Source organism: Nothobranchius furzeri, chromosome 7 (assembly GCF_043380555.1).
Source record: "Nothobranchius furzeri strain GRZ-AD chromosome 7, NfurGRZ-RIMD1, whole genome shotgun sequence".
NCBI lineage: Eukaryota > Metazoa > Chordata > Actinopteri > Cyprinodontiformes > Nothobranchiidae > Nothobranchius > Nothobranchius furzeri.
In genome coordinates, this window is record NC_091747.1 from 42,137,937 (window position 1) to 42,158,023 (window position 20,087).

At 46.4% G+C, this 20,087-nt stretch overlaps 3 protein-coding genes across 7 annotated transcripts; 1 reads left to right on the top strand and 2 right to left on the bottom strand.

Annotated features, from left to right (window-relative positions):
- Positions 1 to 20: 20 nt before the first annotated feature.
- Positions 21 to 2,137, bottom strand: nanog (nanog homeobox). Its single transcript, XM_015954962.3, has 4 exons — positions 1,580 to 2,137; positions 782 to 1,140; positions 589 to 723; positions 21 to 494 (listed from the first exon to the last, which is right to left on the bottom strand). The coding sequence occupies exons 1-4, from the start codon at positions 1,971 to 1,973 to the stop codon at positions 225 to 227; spliced, it is 1,158 nt and encodes a 385-aa protein (XP_015810448.1). The 5' UTR covers positions 1,974 to 2,137; the 3' UTR covers positions 21 to 224.
- ipo4 (importin 4) lies at positions 1,373 to 18,300 on the top strand. 4 transcript variants are annotated; one of them, XM_070553082.1, is made up of 31 exons: positions 1,397 to 1,497; positions 3,008 to 3,067; positions 4,492 to 4,578; positions 5,383 to 5,462; positions 5,543 to 5,584; positions 5,673 to 5,802; positions 5,928 to 6,107; positions 6,174 to 6,239; positions 6,313 to 6,414; positions 6,483 to 6,566; positions 6,706 to 6,855; positions 6,934 to 6,987; positions 7,053 to 7,162; positions 7,245 to 7,353; positions 7,428 to 7,557; positions 7,637 to 7,750; positions 7,842 to 7,955; positions 8,053 to 8,176; positions 8,261 to 8,372; positions 8,439 to 8,569; positions 8,639 to 8,716; positions 8,791 to 8,848; positions 10,544 to 10,649; positions 10,734 to 10,927; positions 11,005 to 11,052; positions 11,151 to 11,276; positions 11,358 to 11,584; positions 11,665 to 11,797; positions 11,868 to 11,972; positions 17,604 to 17,673; positions 17,822 to 18,300. In XM_070553082.1, exons 3-31 carry the CDS (start codon positions 4,555 to 4,557, stop codon positions 17,941 to 17,943), a joined length of 3,123 nt encoding a protein of 1,040 aa, XP_070409183.1. In that variant the 5' UTR covers positions 1,397 to 1,497; positions 3,008 to 3,067; positions 4,492 to 4,554; the 3' UTR covers positions 17,944 to 18,300. The 4 variants fall into 4 exon arrangements, with proteins under 4 accessions (XP_054607263.2, XP_070409182.1, XP_070409183.1 ...); XM_054751288.2 differs by lacking the exon at positions 3,008 to 3,067 and having other exon boundaries at positions 1,373 to 1,497; XM_054751289.2 differs by lacking the exons at positions 1,397 to 1,497; positions 3,008 to 3,067 and adding an exon at positions 3,902 to 4,280.
- A 1-nt stretch (position 18,301) lies between these two features.
- si:ch211-196f5.2 (uncharacterized) lies at positions 18,302 to 19,608 on the bottom strand. 2 transcript variants are annotated; one of them, XM_054751291.2, is made up of 4 exons: positions 19,208 to 19,608; positions 19,029 to 19,128; positions 18,830 to 18,959; positions 18,302 to 18,664 (listed from the first exon to the last, which is right to left on the bottom strand). In XM_054751291.2, exons 1-4 carry the CDS (start codon positions 19,333 to 19,335, stop codon positions 18,567 to 18,569), a joined length of 456 nt encoding a protein of 151 aa, XP_054607266.2. In that variant the 5' UTR covers positions 19,336 to 19,608; the 3' UTR covers positions 18,302 to 18,566. The 2 variants fall into 2 exon arrangements, with proteins under 2 accessions (XP_054607266.2, XP_015810450.3); XM_015954964.3 differs by having other exon boundaries at positions 18,302 to 18,667.
- Between the last annotated feature and the right edge of the window lie 479 nt (positions 19,609 to 20,087).

Sequence of the window (20,087 nt, forward strand, 5' to 3'; positions counted from 1 at the left end):
ACCAAAGATCACAAAACGACTTTTCAAATTGAACACATGTATTTTTAAAAAAATACACTGGAAAGTGTTTTACGCACTCGTTACAAAACTGCAAAGCAAAATTAATCCTGTTGCTGTCACAAAACACCAAGCAGTTTAAAAATGGAAGAAATGCTTTTGAACATTTGAAAGTACAAGGAACACGTGCACGTCGCCTGAGGACAAAACCTCGGCTAACAAGGCAGCTATTGGTTGGCGTACAACAAGGGGGGGCCTTGGCGGTTTCTCGGCTCTCCATCCTTACTCTCATTGCGCACAGAGCTGAATGCATAGAGATTCGGCTCCAGGTGGCTGCTGGCAGGTGCCCCAGACCGCCTGTTCACATGAGGTATGGCAGCCTGAGGCAAGTTAACAGACCAGGGTGGGTAACCAGCAGATCCAGCTGCCAGGTAGTAGGCCTTCAGCGCGTGCTGGTTGCAATGCTGCCTGAGTGGAGGACATCCTTCGTCTGAATACTGAAACACACCAAGATAAATTAAGAAAAAACATCAAAACCAGACCACAAAGTTAGTTAAATCAGTTACACATATTTTAAGCTGAGTTACTCACAGGAGAGGGCATGCTGGAGAATGTAGGTGCATACACCGATCCATCTCTATTTTGGCCAGAAAACTCCAACTGCCAGTTGTTATCCTTCTGAAGTCTCCGGAGCTTCATCCTACGGTTCTGAAACCAGGTTTTCACCTGTAAAAGAACAATGAGATCATGGCTGTTCAAAGCACAAGTAAATGTAGTCACTCACCTGTTTGTAGGTCAGATTAATCTTTTCTGCCAAGTCCTTCATCTCTTTAGGAGTGAGGTACTTCTGAATTTTGAAGCGCTGACTAAGAGCATTCATCTGAGCCCCTGAGAAGGCAACGCGAACCTTTGATGTAGGTTTATTTGCAGCGGGGCTTTGAGGACAGTTCAAGTCAGTTTGGGGTGCAGCAAGACGAGTTGGATCATTGGTGCTCATGTTCTCAGAAGTGGAAAAAGTCTGGGGCTCATCCATGAGAGAGCTGGAAACATCCTCGCTGCCTCCTGCAACAGCTCTCTGCATCCACAGAGACGGGTCCGTCTGGGGAAAGCCAACTTCACGGCTGCTGCCAGAGCTCCAATAATCTGAACCAAGAGGAACAGTTTTACTGATCAATGAACTGCAAAGGTTCATCAACAATATCGTTTTATTGTAGATCGGTCCTTATTGGGGAAAAAACAATCTATAGACTGGAGGTATTAAACGTCATAAGTTCTTCATGAGGGTTTCCAGCAGGAATTATCAGAAAACATGACGTGATAAATTGACCTAAATCAATTTGTTGGTGCAAATCAACCACTCTGCCGCTAGATGTCGCTCCTTCGTGTGTTCTACGCCAAACTGGCGGGATGACTGCAAACCATTTTCCACCCAGAATGGAGCTGAACCGAACCTCACGGGCCAAATTTGAAGAGGCCATTTTTACTGTTCAGCGTGGACATGTAAGCAACAATTATTGCAAAGACGTTTTATCAGCCTGTTGAAAAGCTCCGTTAGCTTTGTTGGCAGTGCTAGCTCACTCACTGGGTGAGGTGTGCGCCTCCGAGTCGCTGACAGAGTCCTGCCTGGCCCGTTCCGCCTGGTTACCCCAAGCTTCAAGGGCAGCAGTCCGGTAGGGTCTAGCTGCCAGCAGCAGGTGACCTGTCTGGGGATTACCGACGTAGACAAGACCCGAACCCTGATAGCGCTGCCCGTTCACGGTGTAAGAACCGGAGCTGACCCCCGGGGACCCCTCCTCGGTCTGAACGGCGTTGCTGGCGGTGTAGCAGGCCTGTGCTGTCCCGGAATTATAGCTGAAATCCGTAGGGGCGCTCTGGCTCCAGCCGGAGTTCTGTTCGGGCGTATACACGACGCCGTAGGCATACGCGTGGTAAGAGTGGTTATAGTTGTAAGTTGTCTGATTCTTCCAGTCCGCCATTTTTCTGCTAAACGTTGAGTCTCTCGATAAAAAAGAAACACCGCTAAAATACCTCAGCAGGTGTTGCTGAGAATTAAAAACATGGCGCGGTGGTAAAGTCCGAATGAAATAAACGGAGACTGACGTGAAAACAAACCGGTAGGTTTAAAATCTGCGCGCGGCCGTAGCTCCGCCTCTTGGTTTTAAGCGCCGGTGTGAGGGTGGAGGCGCGCGCCTCACCTCAGCCAATCCCCGTCATCCATCAGGCATCTGCGCAGGTAGGGTCAGTCACGTGTCACATTTTAACACAAAAAAAAAAAATCGAAATTAAGAAAGGAAAATAAACCCAACTTGATCAGTTTAATTCAAGTTCCAATAGTTTCAGTTAAATTTGATAATTAGATTCCGTTTCTTCTTTGAACTGGATATCAGGTTGCTGCTCAAAAAGTGCTAAACAACTCTTTATGACCTCTATTTGTTTCATTCTAACTTACATTAGATATTATATCTGTAAATGTTACTTTGAATAACAAAATTCTGTTTTCTCTTATTTTTGTCTGTGTTTCTAAATTAATTTCTAACATTTAAATTCATTTATTTCCACACTGCAAACACTGACTCGTGAAACTTACAGCAACACAAAAGTTTACCTCCTCTTTTGTCCTGAGCCGTTAAAATATTGACCACAGTTTCTTTTGTCCTCACAATTTTATCTCGTAAAATAATTGTTTAGGTTTTGTAGATACTATTTGGGGTTAGACTTTTTAAAAACCTGCATCTGCAGGGAGGTTTTAACTCCTCCCTGCAGCATCTCCCCAAACAAACAGATCTTCCAGGTTGCTCCTGGACATGTTTACAGGAACTTTGCTTGGCCCTTGTCTTTGTGTCTTTTCACAAAGATGATTCAGATTAGCTTGTGTGTGTTGTCCTCCTGAGCTTGTTTTCCTTTCTCCTGGCCTACATTGGTGTGATAATGACTCTGTTAGTGGTGAATTGATGTGAAGAGTGATCTTATTGGGGACATTTGCATCCCTAAGTGTTGTTTGGTCTTGCAGGGTTTGTTTGATGCAGTACGAGCTGGTGGGGCGGTGCAGGTGTGCCATGGATTAGCATAGGTATGTGGTGAGAGGATGTCTTTGATGACCAGCTGGGCTGTTTTTTTTTTTTTAGGGGAAGTTATACCAGGAAATTTGTCTCTGCACTAGAAGTTGCAGATGTAAATTAGCATCATCCTATGTTTTTTTTTTGGAGAATTTTCATATTTGTTTTCTTTTTAAAAGTTCATAAAATGTTAACTTTAACTTTCTTCAAGTTAACTTTTTCCATCATGGAGTTTGTAAAAATGTAAGTGGACTAATATGTTGTTTTTCTAAAGTAATTGTAAAGGTTACCATTGTTGAAAATGTGAATTATGGACAATAATGTTAAAAATTAATATATAATCTTTTATACTTTTTAGTTAGTCTTAAACCTTTTGTGACTTTTGTAAAATAAGTCAGTCTTCTGTCATTTAACATAATCACATAGTCACATATTTGAGTTTCTGCGTGTGTTATGTACACGTAGAGTAGAATAAACCGACCAGGAGGCCGCCTGTTTGTGAGTGACTGCAGAACAATATTTTTGGTTTTATAAATTGAGAAAATTCACATTTTGAATGATTTTCAAACTGTGCACGTGTGATTCAATGGTAATCTTTTGACTTGCTTGTGGCCGAGCTATTTAGCAGACAACACCAATTTGTGAAATTTGTGAAACAGTAACTAAGTACCTAAATGTGGTTGGTTTTAAAGAAAAAGTATGAAAACTGCAGCTGTGTTAAAAGGTTTCCTGACAAAACAGAAAATTGGCTGCAACCATGAAGATGGTAGACAAGACCATAAACATTGTGTCTTCCGCTCCAGTAGGGGGCTCTGTTTGTTTGGGTCTTGGTAAAAGCTCTAAAATCCGAGGTCCCTTGAACTCAACTCACGTGGACCTGCTGGCCGGTGTTCTGTCCGCGTGCAGACTGGACCAGTCCGAGCTAGAGAGACTGAAGTCTGTCACACCCAAACCCACCGGATAACTACTTCTAACTCCTTTTGCTGCCTCCGTTTCTTCCCTGGTGTCCTGAAGACAAGGGATTAGTTTACATGTTTGACAGTCCTGTGAGCCTCATCGCGGCGGGACAGCTCACTCATCATCGTTAGGTGTTTTTATCAGACGTTAACGCTCCGTTGAGGTTAGCTTAAACCAAGCTTAAGTTGATCGTGTCCCATCAGGATGACAGCGGAACTTGAGCAGCTTCTGTCACAGCTGACACAGCCCGACAATGCTGTCATTCAGCAGGTAACACCTCCAATGACTGGGTTAAAGACATCGACATACTATACGTTAAAGATGACAGCTGCTTGGCTAAACCGTTAGAAAACAACAAGAATCGTTAGCTAACTAAGTTAGTGGACGGCCCTGCTGTTCTGGACGAGTATGAGCTAATGACTGTAAAGGAGATAATGTATTAGTCTGGTTATCTAATTAATAAATACTTCTTTTATTTCAGGCCACAGCGCAGCTGAAACAGGCTTTCAAAGATCCAGCCATCATACCAGCCCTGTGTGCTGTCATGAGTGGCTCTCAAAACCCTCAGGTATGTTGACACTGGGCAGAGCCACCTAAATCCTACTGGATCACTTAATTCCGGAATGATTAAACACTCAAAGTAGTACAAAATATATAAATAAACCAATCTTTGAGGGTCAAATCCTGTCATTTGTGCAAAACAGTTGACTAAAAACCAATTTTTTTGTGTTTTGTTGACTTTTTTGTAAAGGTCACCACCCAATAAAACACTTACCAAGGAGTCAGGCTGAATGTGTGACAATTGGACATAAATAAGACATTATTATTGTTATTAATAATAGATAGGGTTATTATACGTTTTGAAATTTTAAACTAGGATCAAAACTATGTGTTAATCTCTCTTTGGTCAAATTCAATGAAGGTGTCCAAGCATCTGAAAATGTGTCATTTTGGTTTTATTTATATATTTACTGCATTAAAATCACAAAAAGTCAACCTAATACAGATCTACTGTTATACAGTCCACGGAACAGCTTTTATGAAGTAATTAATAACCCTGAGGTTTCTAACAAACACTTAAATGTATTACATTCGTCATATGAAACAATACTAATGCATATAGCAATATTCTAACTCCTTCAAGCAGTATTTTAATATTTAGGGTCGTAGCTGTGTCTAGCTGAGCTGGGTGCCTCTAAAACATGTTAAATAGTTTTGTGAGTTAATAATTTAGGAGGATGGAGGCGAGGCCTGACTGTAATCTGAGCTCTGCTTTGATTACATAATGATGATTCTTTAAAAGATTCATGAAGGCGCATTGTCAGCCTTCACACGTTTAAAGGTTTGTTTACTCTTGTTTGTTTACATGCAGATCCGACAGTCTGCTGCAGTGATGCTGAGGTTGAGGGTGAAGAAACACTGGAAGAAGATAAGTCCTGATGACAGAGAGAGGTGTTGAAGACACAAATGTTATTATTAAACACAACTCTTCACTTGTTTAATAACACATTGTTTTGTTTGTTTTCATGTAGCTTAAAGGCAGTGGTGCTGCAGGCCTTCATGCAGGAGACTGAGTAAGTGTTGAGATCTAAATAACAATCACTGTGCTAATGGCTACATTCAGCTGAATATACATACGCGGTGTCCCCCCACCCGTTGCAGACACACCGTGCAGCACTCCCTCTCCCAGCTGTGTGCAGTCATGGTTAAACATGAAACGCCGGACCGCTGGCCCGCCCTGCTGCAACTGCTCAATCAGTCCACCAAGAGCACAAACCCTCATGACAGACAGGTTTGTCGATTCTGGAGCAAGTTTATTTTTGTTTTCTTTTACCTTCACTGAACAAGTCTCCTCGTGTGTTCTCTGGGCTTTTTTTTTTTTTTTTTTTTTTTTTTTTTGGTGGTTCGGTCCTACAGGTGGGCCTCCTGCTGCTCAATAAGGTCATAGAATCCAACCCTGAACCGTTCAAGCCTCACTACTGCCAGCTGCTGCAGCTGTTCAGCTCTGTTCTGCAGGACCACAACAACCCAGCAGCCCTGTACTACTGCATTCTCACTCTCACGGCTATAACTGCTTACACCGGCACAGATGAGATGGTGAGGCAGTCTCACAGCTCATAACAAATCTCAGATGTGATTCTGATTCTGTTGTGTATTTTGCAGAAGCAGATGCAAAACGTCACCCCGAGTCTGATCGTTGCTCTAAAACACCTGATCAAGGCAGACCAGGTGTGTGTTGTAACTGTCCTGCTGGGGGTCGGGTTTCTGGCTGCGCCAGATGTTCTAATTTACATCTGCACAGGTCCAAGCCTGTGAAGCCATGGAGGTTTTCATTGAGCTGATGGAGATCGAGGTGTCCATTATAGTTCCGCATGTCTCTGACATCGTTTGCTTCTGCCTGGAGGTGAGAATGAAGACTTGTTAGGTTTGGTTGTTAGAATGACTGAAGAGTCTTAAGGTTTTGTGTTTTAGGTGAGCAGTGACAAAACTCTGAGCGAGTCCCTGAGAGTGAAAGCCCTCTCCTGCATCACTTTCCTCATTAAGCTGAAGAGTAAGGTAAGTCAGCCAAATGATGAATTATGTGATCAGTGACGAGCTGTTAGGGCTCCATTTCCTTCGTCACAAAGCTGAGAAGGCTGTCTTTAGTAATCAAACGCCAGATTTATCGTCACCAATCATGTTTTCTGCTTGCTAGACGGTGCTCAAGCTGAAGCTGCTGAACCCCATCCTGCAAGCGGTGTTCCCCATTCTGACTGCAGCGCCCCCACCTGGTGAACAGGACCCAGACGATGAAGACGAGGAGGACAGCTCAGACAGCGATAATCCGAAACACTGTGCTGCTCAGGTAGAGATGAGTGTGTGTGAATTTCTGCCTCGTACACTCTGATTGTGTGAATATTAAAATGAGTCGATCTGTTTTTAGCTGATCGACACCATGGCTCTCCACATGCCACCAGAGAAGCTGTTTCATCATCTGGTAGGTCCTCTGAAGCTGGAGCTTCACTGAGTCGAAGTTTTCTGACTTTGTGTTTGTGTGTCTAGATCCCTCTGACCCAGGCCTGCCTGACCAGTGAAAACACATATGAGAAGAAAGGAGGTCTCCTGTGTCTGGCTGTGCTGGCTGAAGGATGCGCCGACCACATCCGCACCAAGTACATGCACCTCCTTAGCTTCCTCTTTTTGTTACAGACTTTAAGATACATGCTCACCCTTTCGTGTGTGTGTGTGTTGCAGGATGCTGTCATCTGTGCTGCAGACGGTTTGCCAGAGTCTCTCAGACAGTAACCAGGTGGTGCGCGGCGCGGCTCTTTTTGCTCTTGGACAGTTCTCTGAACACTTGCAGGTGAGTCTGGAAGCATCACCTGACCTTCTCTGTGATGCAGTGAGATTATTGGTGTGTCCTCCTCTCCTCCTCAGCCTGAAATAAGCAAGTACTGCTCAGAGCTGATGCCCCTGCTGCTGGGATACATCTCTTCCCTGAACGAGGCCAAAGTCGGCCACGTCACTAAAGCGTTCTACGCTCTGGAGAACTTCATGGAGAACCTGGGTGAGCAGAAGGAACAAGAACCTTCTCTAGGATGGACTGGTTTCCCTGAGGTTCTAACCATGTGGTGTGTCTTTGACAGGAGCTGATATTGAGCCCTACTTGCCCACCTTGATGGAGACCATGCTGTCTGCTCTGAACAGCACAGAAAACCTGAAGATCAAAGAGCTGGTGGTGTCTGCCATAGGCGCCATAGGTGAGGGTTGATCTCAGGAATACGGACTCGTTATGAGTCCCGAGCTGACGGTTTTCTCTCTGTAAACCTTTTGCTCCAAACCCCCCTCCAGCCAACGCTGCCAAGGAGTTGCTGGTTCCATTCTTCCCCCCAGTTATTGAGAGCCTGAAAGGTTTCCTGACTGCCACCACGGAGGAGATGAGGCCTCTTCAGTCTCAGTCTCTGGGTAGAAGACCGACCTTCATCTGCCTGATTCACTTCCTGTTAACGTTAGAACGGCTGACCTCAAAGTAAACCAGCTAATAACGAGTTGTTTGTCTCAGACACTCTGTCCGTCCTGGCTCGTACGATTGGCAAAGACGTCTTCAGTCCTCTGGCTGCGGAGTGCATCCGTCTGGGCCTCAACCTGACCGACGCCATCGATGACCCTGACTTGAGGCGCTGCACGTGTGTCACCACCTGCTTTTCCTTTGATGTAGTTATGAACTCTGACTAATGGATCTTTAATAACCACGAGTCTTCTTTAATCAGGTACAGCCTGTACTCGGCAGTTTCCACAGTCTGCCCTGAAACTCTGACCCCCCACCTTCCTGCCATAACAACCGTGATGCTGCTCGCCTTGAAGTCCAACGAAGGCATCATGGTGAGTGGGACGCAGGGAGCCGTAAAGCATCCGGGCTGTAAGCTGTTTACATTCATTATCTTATAGGCACACCTGGAAGAGGACAAGACGTTCGTCCTCCTTGACGACGACGATGATGATGAAGAAGAAGAAGAGGGAAAAGACAGTGAAGACTTTTTGGAGAATGAGTCAGAGACGGATGTCCCTGATGCTGCGGGGTAGGACGTCTCACATCTGTGTGTGTCCTGTCCGTGTCGGCACTTGTCTGACTCCTCTGGATGTTTCAGGTTCAGCGTGGAAAACGCCTTCATCGATGAGAAGGAGGATGCTTGTGACGCTCTGGGAGAGATCGCCTTCAGCACAGGGTAACGCTGCCTACCTCAGACCTGGACGAAGCCTTCAGACATCATTTATACACCTGCTCTGTTTCCCTTCACAGCGTTGCCTTCCAGCCCTTCCTGGAGTCCAGCTTCCAGCAGGTCTTTGAGTTAAAAGATGTGAGTTAGTGTGGTTGTTCAGCCGGGTGTGTGTGGCCTTATGTGGAATGTGTGTGTGTGTCCATCTACCCTGTCTCAGCAGTTTTGTGTTTGGTTATAAAGGGACAGAGCTGTAGGGGGATTAAAGTCAGCGTTATCACTTCCTGCTTCATTCTGGTCCAATTCAGGGTTGGAGCGGGTAACAATGGAGGCTAATGCATGATACACACACACACACACACACTCGCTGCTTTCTCCTCCCATTGAGCAGCAGTGGCGAGAGCTCCATGCGGAGATGTTTGCTGCTCAGAGGACACACACATGGCTCTTTTGTCCCTTTCCCACTGAGCGAGATCGCCAATCGGAGGTGGTAGGCATGAATTTCAGCCAGCCAATCAGTCTGTGGTGTCACCTCGGTCCCAGTCGGACCTGGGAAACAGTCACCTCAGATCAGATAACTCATATCTGACCCAGGGATGAAACCAAATTCTGGTCCAATACCCACCGTACTGACCCAGATGTGTAAGCGCCGATATTTTCTGTTAACACACATAACATATTATTACCACATGTCTGACTTAAAGACAGATAAACATATCAACACATGTTCTGGTGATAATTTTATTATTATTGTGGACGAGAGGAGGATTGTTTTCAAATCGTACTTCTCACACACTTTTCTTTTTTTTTTTTTAATCTCCAGTTCAGTAGCATAAACGGGAGGGGGGGGGGGGACACGACAGAACACTGGCCAGTTTGTTTTTACCAGGCTTGTCTGGTGTTATGGGTCTGACTCACCAGCAGGTGGTGCTGCTCCCTTCACCCAGGCCTCCTTGACACAGTAGCCTGGCCTGCCAGACTCATCCTCTGTTTATTCTGCACAGAGAATGAGTCTGGTAACTCACAGGCAGAGAGGCACTTGAGGGGCGGGACTAGGCAGCTCAAAAATGACCAATCAGAAAAAAGATGGAAATCCTGACTACCCGCACGACGCAGTAGATTTCTAGTTGTATTATAAAAATAGGGTCTGGCGACAGCACAAACATCTTTGTTTAGAAGAAATGCTTTTAGCGTTTCTACTTGTTGTGGTTTTATAGACATTTTCAAATCATTTAGAACAAAGGAAAGAGCCGCAGCAAACTCCACTTCAGTCACCATGTTTGTGACAAACTCAGTGTTGCGGTGTGTGACGTACGATACTCAGCGCTGATTGGCTCGGTTAGAATTCCCACGGGGCGGGGTTATTTGAATAGGAGAGTTCCCAGACTCTTTCTCTGTGCAGAATTAAACAGAGGAGGGGTCTGGCAGGCCAGGCTACTGACACAGCACCACAATATCAACATCTAAGGAAATGTAGAAGCTCACTGCATCAACATCAAAGACATTCATGTCTGTGAAACTCGTATAACATTAGACTCTCAGCCTATGTGAGCACACCTGAACCTGAAATCATTACCGTGACCCTTTACCGCTGGCTCTAGTTGGACTGGGTTAGTTTAATATTTTAGCTGAGGCTTTAAGCTTCATCTATTAGTTATCTGTTAATGATCTTCTCAGGACTAAAGACTAGAGTCTAATGTGCAGTTCTGCGTTATTAATTGGTACATTTCTTAAACCAAACTCTTCTGGCCCCGGTAACCTGAAGTTTGTCTGCAAGTGTCCATGTGAGGTTTCTCTACAAATTATAGAAAAATGGTTCCTCTTCTGCCTCTCCAGTTCCCCCATGAGGACGTCCGCAGGGCAGCTCTGGAGGCCATGGGCCAGTTTTGTCGAGCTCAGCACAAAGTGTGGACTGAAAATCCCTCTGAAGTCAACCAGCAGGGTAAAACATTGTTAGTTTGTTGGAACTGTGGTCTTTTAAAAAGGAGGAGCTAATTGTAATCCCCCCTGTTCATCCAACCTTCAGCCCTGCAGAAGTTACTGGACATTGTCGTTCCTTGTTTGGTGGAGACGGTGAGGACGGAGCGAGAGCGACAGGTGGTGATGGGCGTCCTGGAGACCATGAACAATGTGATCAAGTCCTGTAAGGAGGAAACCTTCAGAAACCCTTCGTTCCTCAAGGAGATCAGCGACGTCATCCGTGACGTGCTCAAGAAGAAGGTCGGAGAGGAGGCCGCTGGTTTTGTTAGTCTGACCTCAGAGAGAACTCGACATTTAAATGTTTTCTGTCTAATCAGACGGCGTGTCAGGACGGTGGCATCGATGATGATGATGAAGACCAACAGGTACCGCTCCTGTTCTTATTTAACTCTCCTGTTGTGTCATAAATTAAGTCATGCTCTTGAGTTTTCTCATCCCGTTACGGGGTTCTGCTGTGCTGCAGGCGGAGTATGACGCCATGCTGCAGGAGTTTGCAGGAGAGGGAATTCCTCTCCTGGTTTCCAGTGTTCCTGCAGACAAGTTCACACCTTTCCTCAATGATCTCCTGCCTTTCATCATCAACAAAGCCGTGAGTCTGAGCTCGCTGATGCAGACTCCCGCCATAATTAATCTAGGTGCTTCCTCACAACGATGCTTTCCGCTCTCTAAGAAATCCTCGTGCACGGTGGCAGAGCGGTCCTTTTCCATGGGAACGATCGCAGAAATCCTCCAAGCTCTCGTCAGCGTGCAGGGCGGTCGGGGAGCTGCAGGACGACTGTCCAACCGTTTGCTTCCTGTCCTGGTGGCTGGAGTGAGGGACAGTGATTCAGAGGTTCGCAACAACGCTGTGTTTGGGTTAGGATGCCTGGCTCAGGCAGCTGGACCCATCATCATATCGTATCCTTGCAGAAGCTGGCTTGTGTTCAGTAAAAGCAGCCGAACCACATAAAGCTGATCCTTAGCTAAACGCACCTCAGAGACTACCCCATGATGCTCTCTGTCTTCTCCAACCTGCTGACCAAGGAGTCCGACCCCAAAGTGCTGGACAACCTGTGTGCTGCCCTCTGCAGGATGATCATGGGCAACGTGGACGCTGTGCCCCTGGAGCAGGTCTCTGACCCAAGCCGCGTTCTAGTTGTTTCTAGGAAGTGAAGTCTGACGGTGTTCTTCTCACTGCCAGGTCGTCCCTGCTCTGGTGAAACATCTCCCTCTGAAAGAGGACCAGGAGGAGAACAAGACGGTGTTCACTTGCCTGGCTCTGCTCCACAGACACAGTCCTGCTCTGGTAAATCATCTCTACGCTTTTTACCAGAAACTTCGGTTGTTTATCTTTCTCCTGAAATCTCCTTCCAGTCGCCGCGGCACAGCGGTCTAATGTCCAACCCATCAGCTGTTGGTGACAAAAATGTCTTGAAACATTCATGAGGGTCAGGTTTCCTGTAAAATCTCAGTAAAGTTTCCCTGAATCAGAGCGACAAATGTAGATAAAACGAGGATAAACTGGGACAGGTCTGAGACCACCAGTAGACCAGCTAGCTCAGGGGTCGGCAACCCGCGGCTCTTCCATCCATCTGATGCGGCTCTCTGTGCTTGTAAAATAATGAATGGATATTTAAATAAAATGCTTTATATTTTACTGCATTGATTTTACATCTGTATGCCAATTCTAAATGTAAAGATTGTCTGCGTAAACCTGAACAGTTCTAACCCGGTCGTACTGTGAGACGCTTGTGCGTAATCATATCGGCGCTTTCTGAGCTGAAGAGGATGTGAGATTCTGGGATTCTCCTCAGACGGCTCCTGGATGTGTCGCCACATTGGAAACAGGAACAAGCGCTATTCAGCCAAAGTTTCACAATCAGGGAACATTTTCTAAGTGACAAGTCTCGCTTCAGTCAGAGGAATCTTCCTGCATGCGCTCTGGTTCTGCAACGCCCTCCAAGCCCCTCTCCACATCTTCAGCTCACTGTGGACCTTATGTAGTACACGCTGACAGTGAGCTGCACTGAGCAGTGTCCAGCTCAGATGTTCAGATGGGAATCTTTTCTTGAGTGATTTAGCTACATCTGCGATTTGCGTAGAATAAAATGTCAGTTTGTCTGCATGCGTCGGGGTAATTCTTTCTATTCTTTCTCTGTCAAAATAAACGGTCAAATACGGGAACTGTCCGGTCAACACAACACAAGCCCTGCTTTTAACCGTTTTGTTTTCTTGTGAAAATAGTTAAATTTAACTTGAACACCAGAGCCAGGTGCACTGCACCGTTATCTCCGTCACTGTAAATGAGGGAATAACAAAATGATCGGATTCTTTTCTGACCTTCCCCACCTACAAAGTTTAATGACAACAGTCAAACGTGACAGCCTGGATTTGTATTCTGAACAGTCTAAACATGTTTTAAAAAGAAACGTATGACAAAAGTGGCATCTGCTCAGTAAAACCACCAACAGGGTGAAAAATATCAAAATATTGTAGGCAGAGATGGGCTACAACTTCTGGATCCACTTTATATAAATCGTTTTATTGATTATTGTCTTATGAAAGATAACTCTGACGTACACGAGCGACCGGTACTGGCTGCTGTCACCTGTTGTGATTGGTTAAAGCAGCTCTCTGCTGTCTGAGGGTAGGCCCCGCCCACAACGCCGCGGCTGCTGTGGCTCCCAGTGTTTTCTTTACTGTGGGAAACTGGTAATAATGGCTCTTTGATGGGAACAGGTTGCCGACCCCTGAGCTAGTTAGTAGTCTAATGGAACCAGTGAGGTGGGCCACACCTCTTCAATCAATCATCAATCAATCAATCAATCAATCAAAGCTTTATTTATAAAGCGCCTTCCGCAACCCTGTCAGGAAGCCCAAGGCGCTGAACATGGTACAGTAGAAGGTAAATATATTGAATAAATCAAAAATAAAAGCAATTCAAATGACAAAATACAAATTACAAAATAGGTGAAACATTCTGGTACAGGACAAATGTGTAAAACAAGGGATAGAGTAAACCAATGAAAACGGGGAAATAAATTCAACATAAAAGAGGACCAAAATCAAACATGTTCAGGAAACGCCAAGCAGAGGAGGTGTGTTTTTAGGCGACTCTTAAAGGCTGGCAGAGATGGGGACAGCCTAACTGAGGGTGGCAACTGGTTCCAGAGTGACGGTGCTAGGACTGAGAAAGCCCGGACCTCGCGAGTACGACACCTAGAACGAGGCACAGTGAGCAGGCCTTGGTCAGAGGAGCGCAGAGCACGTGATGGGGAATGTTTGTTCAGGAGTGTGGCTAGATGGGGGGGCCACCATAATGCCCCACAAATGATAAACAAAGACAAGGATTTTGAATTGTGAGCGATAGCAAACCGGAAGCCAGTGCAGGGAGGCCAGAACTGGACTAATGTGGTCCCGTTTCCTGGTCCCAGTCAGGAACCTGGCTGTGCTGTTCTGCACAACCTGTATGTGACACAGTGATGACTGACACAACCCTTTATAGAGAGAGTTGCAGTAATCAAGTCTAGAAATTACAAAGGCATGCAGTACCCGCTCCAGGTGGGCTCTCGACAGCATATGCTTGATTTTAGCAAGGCGTCTCAGGTGAAAGAAACTGGACCGGATCACAGAATTGATGTGAGCATCAAATTTAAGTCCAGCATCAAGTTTCACCCCCAAACTGGTAACAACTGGTTTTGAGTAGGGAGAAAGAGGGCCAAGATCAACATAACGATCCACATTCCTGTTGTTGGGGTGAAAAACAATGAGCTCTGTCTTTCCCTCATTCAGATGTAGATAGTTGGACATTAGCCAAGACTTCACCTCATTAATACAGGACACAAAGGACTGGATAGAGTGACCTTTCTCCTGACACAATGGAGAGTAAATCTGGCAATCGTCAGCATAGAGATGGAAAAATAGGTCATGTTTACGAAAGATTGACCCCAGAGGTAGCAGATAAATGGCAAACAAAAGAGGACCAAGGATCGACCCCTGTGGGACCCCCCAGCGGAGCCCCTCCCAAGATGAAAAAACATCACCCAGTTTAACGCAGAATGTCCTGTTGTGGAGATACGATCTAAACCAGTCCAGAGCTGACCCTTTGATCCCAACCCATCGTTCCAAGTGATCGAGTAGAATCACGTGGTCAACTGTGTCGAAGGCTGCTGTCAGGTCTAACAACAGAAGCAGCACAGATGTTCCCTGATCTAGTGATACATAGATGTCATTTAGGACCCTCAGTAGAGCAGACTCTGTGCTATGGCCAGACCTGAACCCTGATTGAAAAACCTCAAACAGATCAGAGTCAGCTAAATGTGAATCCAGCTGCTGATAAACGACTTTCTCAAGCAGTTTTGATGTAAAGGGCAGGGTAAAGATAGGCCTGTAATTTGCGATCACAGAGACATCAGCACCAGGTTTCTTCAGGGTCGGCTGAATAACTGCTGCTTTCAAAGCTGCTGGGACCACACCTGTGCTGAGGCTCCCATTGATAATCTGACCAAGTGATGGGCCAAGGCATGAAAGGCAGCCTTCCAGAGGCAAGGCAGCAGAACGTCAAGTGGAGAGCCAGATGGCTTCTGCCTCGCAACAAGATTACTCAGCTCAGAGTATGAAACAGTATTGAGGGAGCTCAGGGTGGGTGGTGATGGAGGAACTGGAACAGGGTCAATAGAGTTACCTTGGCCCCCAAAAATGTCTTGAAACGGCCCTGGGTATGTGACTGAGTTTTGAAGGTGATCTGAATTGTATCAGATGTATAAATATTACATGTGTGTAACTTATTGTTTTATACAGGTAAAAACGTGTAGTGGAGATAAATTCCCTACATTTTACTTTTCAACACTTTGTTTTGTTTTCTTGTTTTTATTGAATTATTTTCCTGTCCTGTCTGTCTCTCATCTTCCTGCTTCTCCTCTAAACTCTCCAGAAAAACTGCTGCCTGGATTCTTACTTTTTCACCTCATCTGTTACTTTTGAGCAGATCAAAGGGATCTCCTGACCTCAATGCGGAGAGCGCGATTCGATGCTGCGTCAGTGAGGTGAAATCACCGCAGCACAGGTGATGAGCTCTGCAGTAGCAGAGCGTCAGGCACAAATAAGACAGAAAGTAGAGAACATGAGCGGACATGAACGATCGTGTGTTAATTATAGTTTTTTGGTTGCGCCACTTTGAGAATGGACCGTGCGCTGGAAGCAGCAGCCTGAATCGCTGCGCAACAACGCAGCGCTGTGCCGCTCTCTGTGCTCTCTGCTCAGAAGAGTCCATAAATGAAGTAATATAGGTAGAAAACTTTTTTCCGGCTCCCCTGGATGTGTAGGATATACAGCTCCCCCATAATTCGATCCCTGCTCCTGGATGAAAAGCCGGACATTTTCATCAAAATAAGAACCCCCAGTCCGGACGCCCCGGACAGAGTGAAAAGTGGACACGGTCCATCTCCTTTCCTTTTTGTATTGTTTTCTCTCTGTAAACATGCTGTTAACTTGCTTTGCACATCTTCTAATCGAAATCTGTCTTTATCATATATATATTATTTTTCATAAGCTTGCGTTTGGTGCCCCTTCCCCGGCGTGGTGCCCTACGCGCTGTGCGTGGTGTGCGTGTGCGGAGCGCCGGCGCTGGTCACAAGGTTCATGACAGGGAGACCAAAAGAGAGAACCAGGTCCAGGGTGTGACCCCTGGCATGAGTTGGGGATGATACCCATTGAGTCAAATTGAATGAATCTAGCAAATTCAAAAAGCCTTTAACAAGCACATTGTCAGGACAGCAGATATGGATGTTAAAATCACCAAAAAATAGGACATAATCATATTTTAGGATGCAGTCTGCCACAAGATCACAGAAATCATTAAGGAAATTAGAGTCAGTCTTTGGAGGGTGATAAATAAGCACAACGAGCAGGCGGGGGGAGATGCACAGTTCAAATAAGCATAGTTCAAAGGAAAAAAATGACGTGGTGGGTGTAAGCTGTTTACAAGGAAAGCTGGATTTAAAAACAACAACCAGCCCTCCACCTCTGCCCCGTGATCTAGGGATATTAAAACAGGAGCAGCCAGGTGGTACCAGCTCCAGCAGGGCGCTTGAGTCACCAAACGGGATCCATGACTCACAGATGCAGAGAAAACCCAAGTCATGCTGAATAAAAAAGTCACAAAGAATAAAAGTTTTGTTCAGCACAGACCTGGCATTGACCAGACCAAACCGGGTCTGCGGCGGGGCTGCGGCACAGTCCCCTCTAACTCTGTGCCTGTAACCGAGCGCAGATTCTCCCAGCAAACCCCAGTCTGGCGAGGTCTTCGAGCCGATTGGCCGTGGCGCGGTGCCAGTTCACCCTCAGAGCCGGCCAAGTTCCTTAGGCAGGGCGCCGAGTAATCCAGGAGACATCTTGGAACCACTGGGTCAGAAGCTGTGCCGAATCGGGCCAGCTGCTTCTTCAGGGATCCAGGCCGACGTCTCACGCGCCGGCTACCTCTCTTTCCCCGTCTTCTCCGATGCTTCCTTCTCGAGCTGGGGTGGACAGAGGGCCGACACATCACGGCTTGGGGGGAGAGAGCACACGGGCAGTCCAACCAGCAGCACCATCCGTGAGGTTCCCAGCGCGCACAACCCGCTACATCAACGGGAGGACGAAGCCTCAGCAGCGCAGCCCGATCGTATGTCACCAGGGAATCCACACCATACAAAAAAGTCATCAGAGACAACAAAAATACATAAAAGCCAATAAAACGCCAATAAAAGCCAGTAAAAAGCAAGGTACCACTGCATAAAGAGGACGAGCAGCTCGCAGCGTGCACCCGCGTGAGCGCCATCTCACTCTCTCTTCTATAATATATGTTCTGAACAGTGTGCTGATGTCACGTTGTTAATGACACCCTGTCAGATTACTGCATTTGACTGCTTGTTTATTTTCAATGGTCTCATCCTTTTAGCTTCTGAAGCTGATGAAGCCCATCGTCGCTGCAGCAGGTCACGCCGCTGGCCACAAGGAGGTCGATGAAGGTGAAAATCTGTTTCCTCACAGCTCTAACTGCTAACGGTGTTTCTATAAAAACACGGGAGCTGCTTTTTCCTCTGGTCTGCAGAGCGATCCTGTGTTCTGTCTGATTTGCTTTCAGCTCTAACTCTCGGTATCTCATCCTCTTTCCAGAAACCAGGAGCACTTTGGGCGCTCTAATGAGAGAATTGGCCCAGAAGCACGCTGCAGACTTCCAAGCAGCTGTAAGCTGCCTTCCTGCAGAGCAGCAAGCCAAGCTCCTCAGCTCCTCGTAACCCAAACGACCCCCCCAGTGAGACGATGAACTTTTATAGTCGGTGGGAAAAGGGGCATCTGTGTTGCTCATAAACACACAAGTTCAGCCACTCTGCTGGGTTTATGACACTCGGCTGTTCTGGTGTCATGAATTACTTTTTCTGGTTCTGCTCCTGTTTTGGTTTTCTGGTCTTCCTGTTGGCTGATGACCTCATAACTCCATCTTCTTTTTGAAGTGAGGCTTTTGTATTCCAGCATTATTACCCCGTTCAGTTATCTCGTCTCTATAGACGGTTCTGCCTTATTTAGAGCTCTCACCTGTGTTGTGTTTGGACGTTTGACTCCAGCAGCAAAGTAAAAATACAAATTACACTAAAGTACTCGTCACTCTTTAATGTTGTTACACACACACACACTAGGTTACTGCACCGCTAATCCTCCTTTGACATTTTTAATTCTGTTAGTGAAACATTTTAGTGTAAAAAACAGAAACTAGGACAGAAGCATGAAAATTTATACAAGTTTGGAGATGGTCACTTAGCTGAGTTTACTTAAGGTTTAACACTTGATTTAGTCTTAAACTGGTCATTTACATAGATTACACCTTCTTTCCCCTCATGCACTGTGGTGGTTGTGTGATTGCTCAGATCTCTCGCTGGTCCTGAGTCTGGGTAAAACCCGGCTGCTGGTTCTCCACGTCTAACATCATGGTCATCTCCACAGGTGCCAGCTCGCCGTTTCCTGCTGCAGAAACAGATTTTAAATCACAAGCGTAGATTTCAGAGCTGAGTCTGACTAGCTTTGTTCTCTGACTCCTCATTCAGCTCCTGCATGAAGCCACGAATCTTAACACCTGGCTGTAACAGCAGTAGACCCCAGAGCATCATGGGTGATGTAGTTCCACACCTGCACACGCCTGTTTCCAGGGCTGAATGCTCATCCCCGTGCGGCAGAAGGAGCGGTCGGTGTGGGCCTCGGTGCTGTATAGGACCTCCTGGAGCTGCTTGTCTCCGGGCTTCTTGGCTTTCACTCTCACCTGAATCAACATGAACATGTGTTTACTTCACTCATTCACTGCCTTCTGTTTGTACTTACTCATTCACACCTCCAGGACGGTGATTTCCTTCTCCTTCAGCTTCCCGGTTTTGTTCGTAACTTGTGTCTTCTTGGTGTCCACCCACACCACCCTCTCCCTTACGTCTGACCTGAACACATATAAACACACACATTTGTTCATGAGTTTCTACCTGGATGCACACTCTTACCCGACCACAGCAGACTCACTCTTGGATGCCTAGATCGGCCAGCGTTGTGTCCAGAAAAGGGAATGGCTGGAGTGCCGGGTCGGGCTGCACCTCGATGGGCAATGCCACCGACATGGGAACCTCCTGCTCCACCTCCACTCGCACCATCACACCATTCGGCTCAGGGAGCCTTCTGCCTCCTGGATCTCCCTCACTGTTGACCTCCGATGAGCCGTGCTTTCTGTCCCCCGCCAGCTTGGATCCCTAACACACACAACCCTGGTGCTGATGGGTCTTATCTGTCAGCTGTTTCTTATTCAGGACCTGTGCTGCAGTGGCTGATTCAGAGCTCTGCCTCCACTGATGAAGCCCTCAGGAGGGTGTGTGTGTGTGTGTGTGTGTGTGATGCATGCAGACCCGCACTGCCCTCCAGGTTTAAATAAGCAGCCGTATAAGTGTGAGTTATGTGTCACTGTGGCGCGAGGTTTATTAGACTGTCAGATGGCGGACTGACGGATGGTCGTGTTTGTGTGGATAAACGGTGAAACAGGCCAGAGGACGGTCATCCTGTGGGTTTAAGGGCAGCCGACCTAAGGTTCAGCGTGGATCACAGCTGCAATGACATGATGCTTTTATCTCCTCTGCTCACCAGTTCTACTGTGGTGAAGATGAGTCTTTGAGTTCACCGTCACATTTTTACCTGAAAAATCTCGTCTAGATGTGTCTTCCAAACAAGGAAATGACCCTTCCTTCCAGCAGGGTTCTGGTAGGAAACATGGTGATTCAGCAGCTGAGATGAGCTTTACTGGTTACAGAACAAATGGGATAAAAACACTCCACATTGTTGTTGTGTTTGGATTGAAAACATTACGTAGCTGAGGCCGTTTCTTTGCACCACCATCATTCCAGCGAGCTGATGC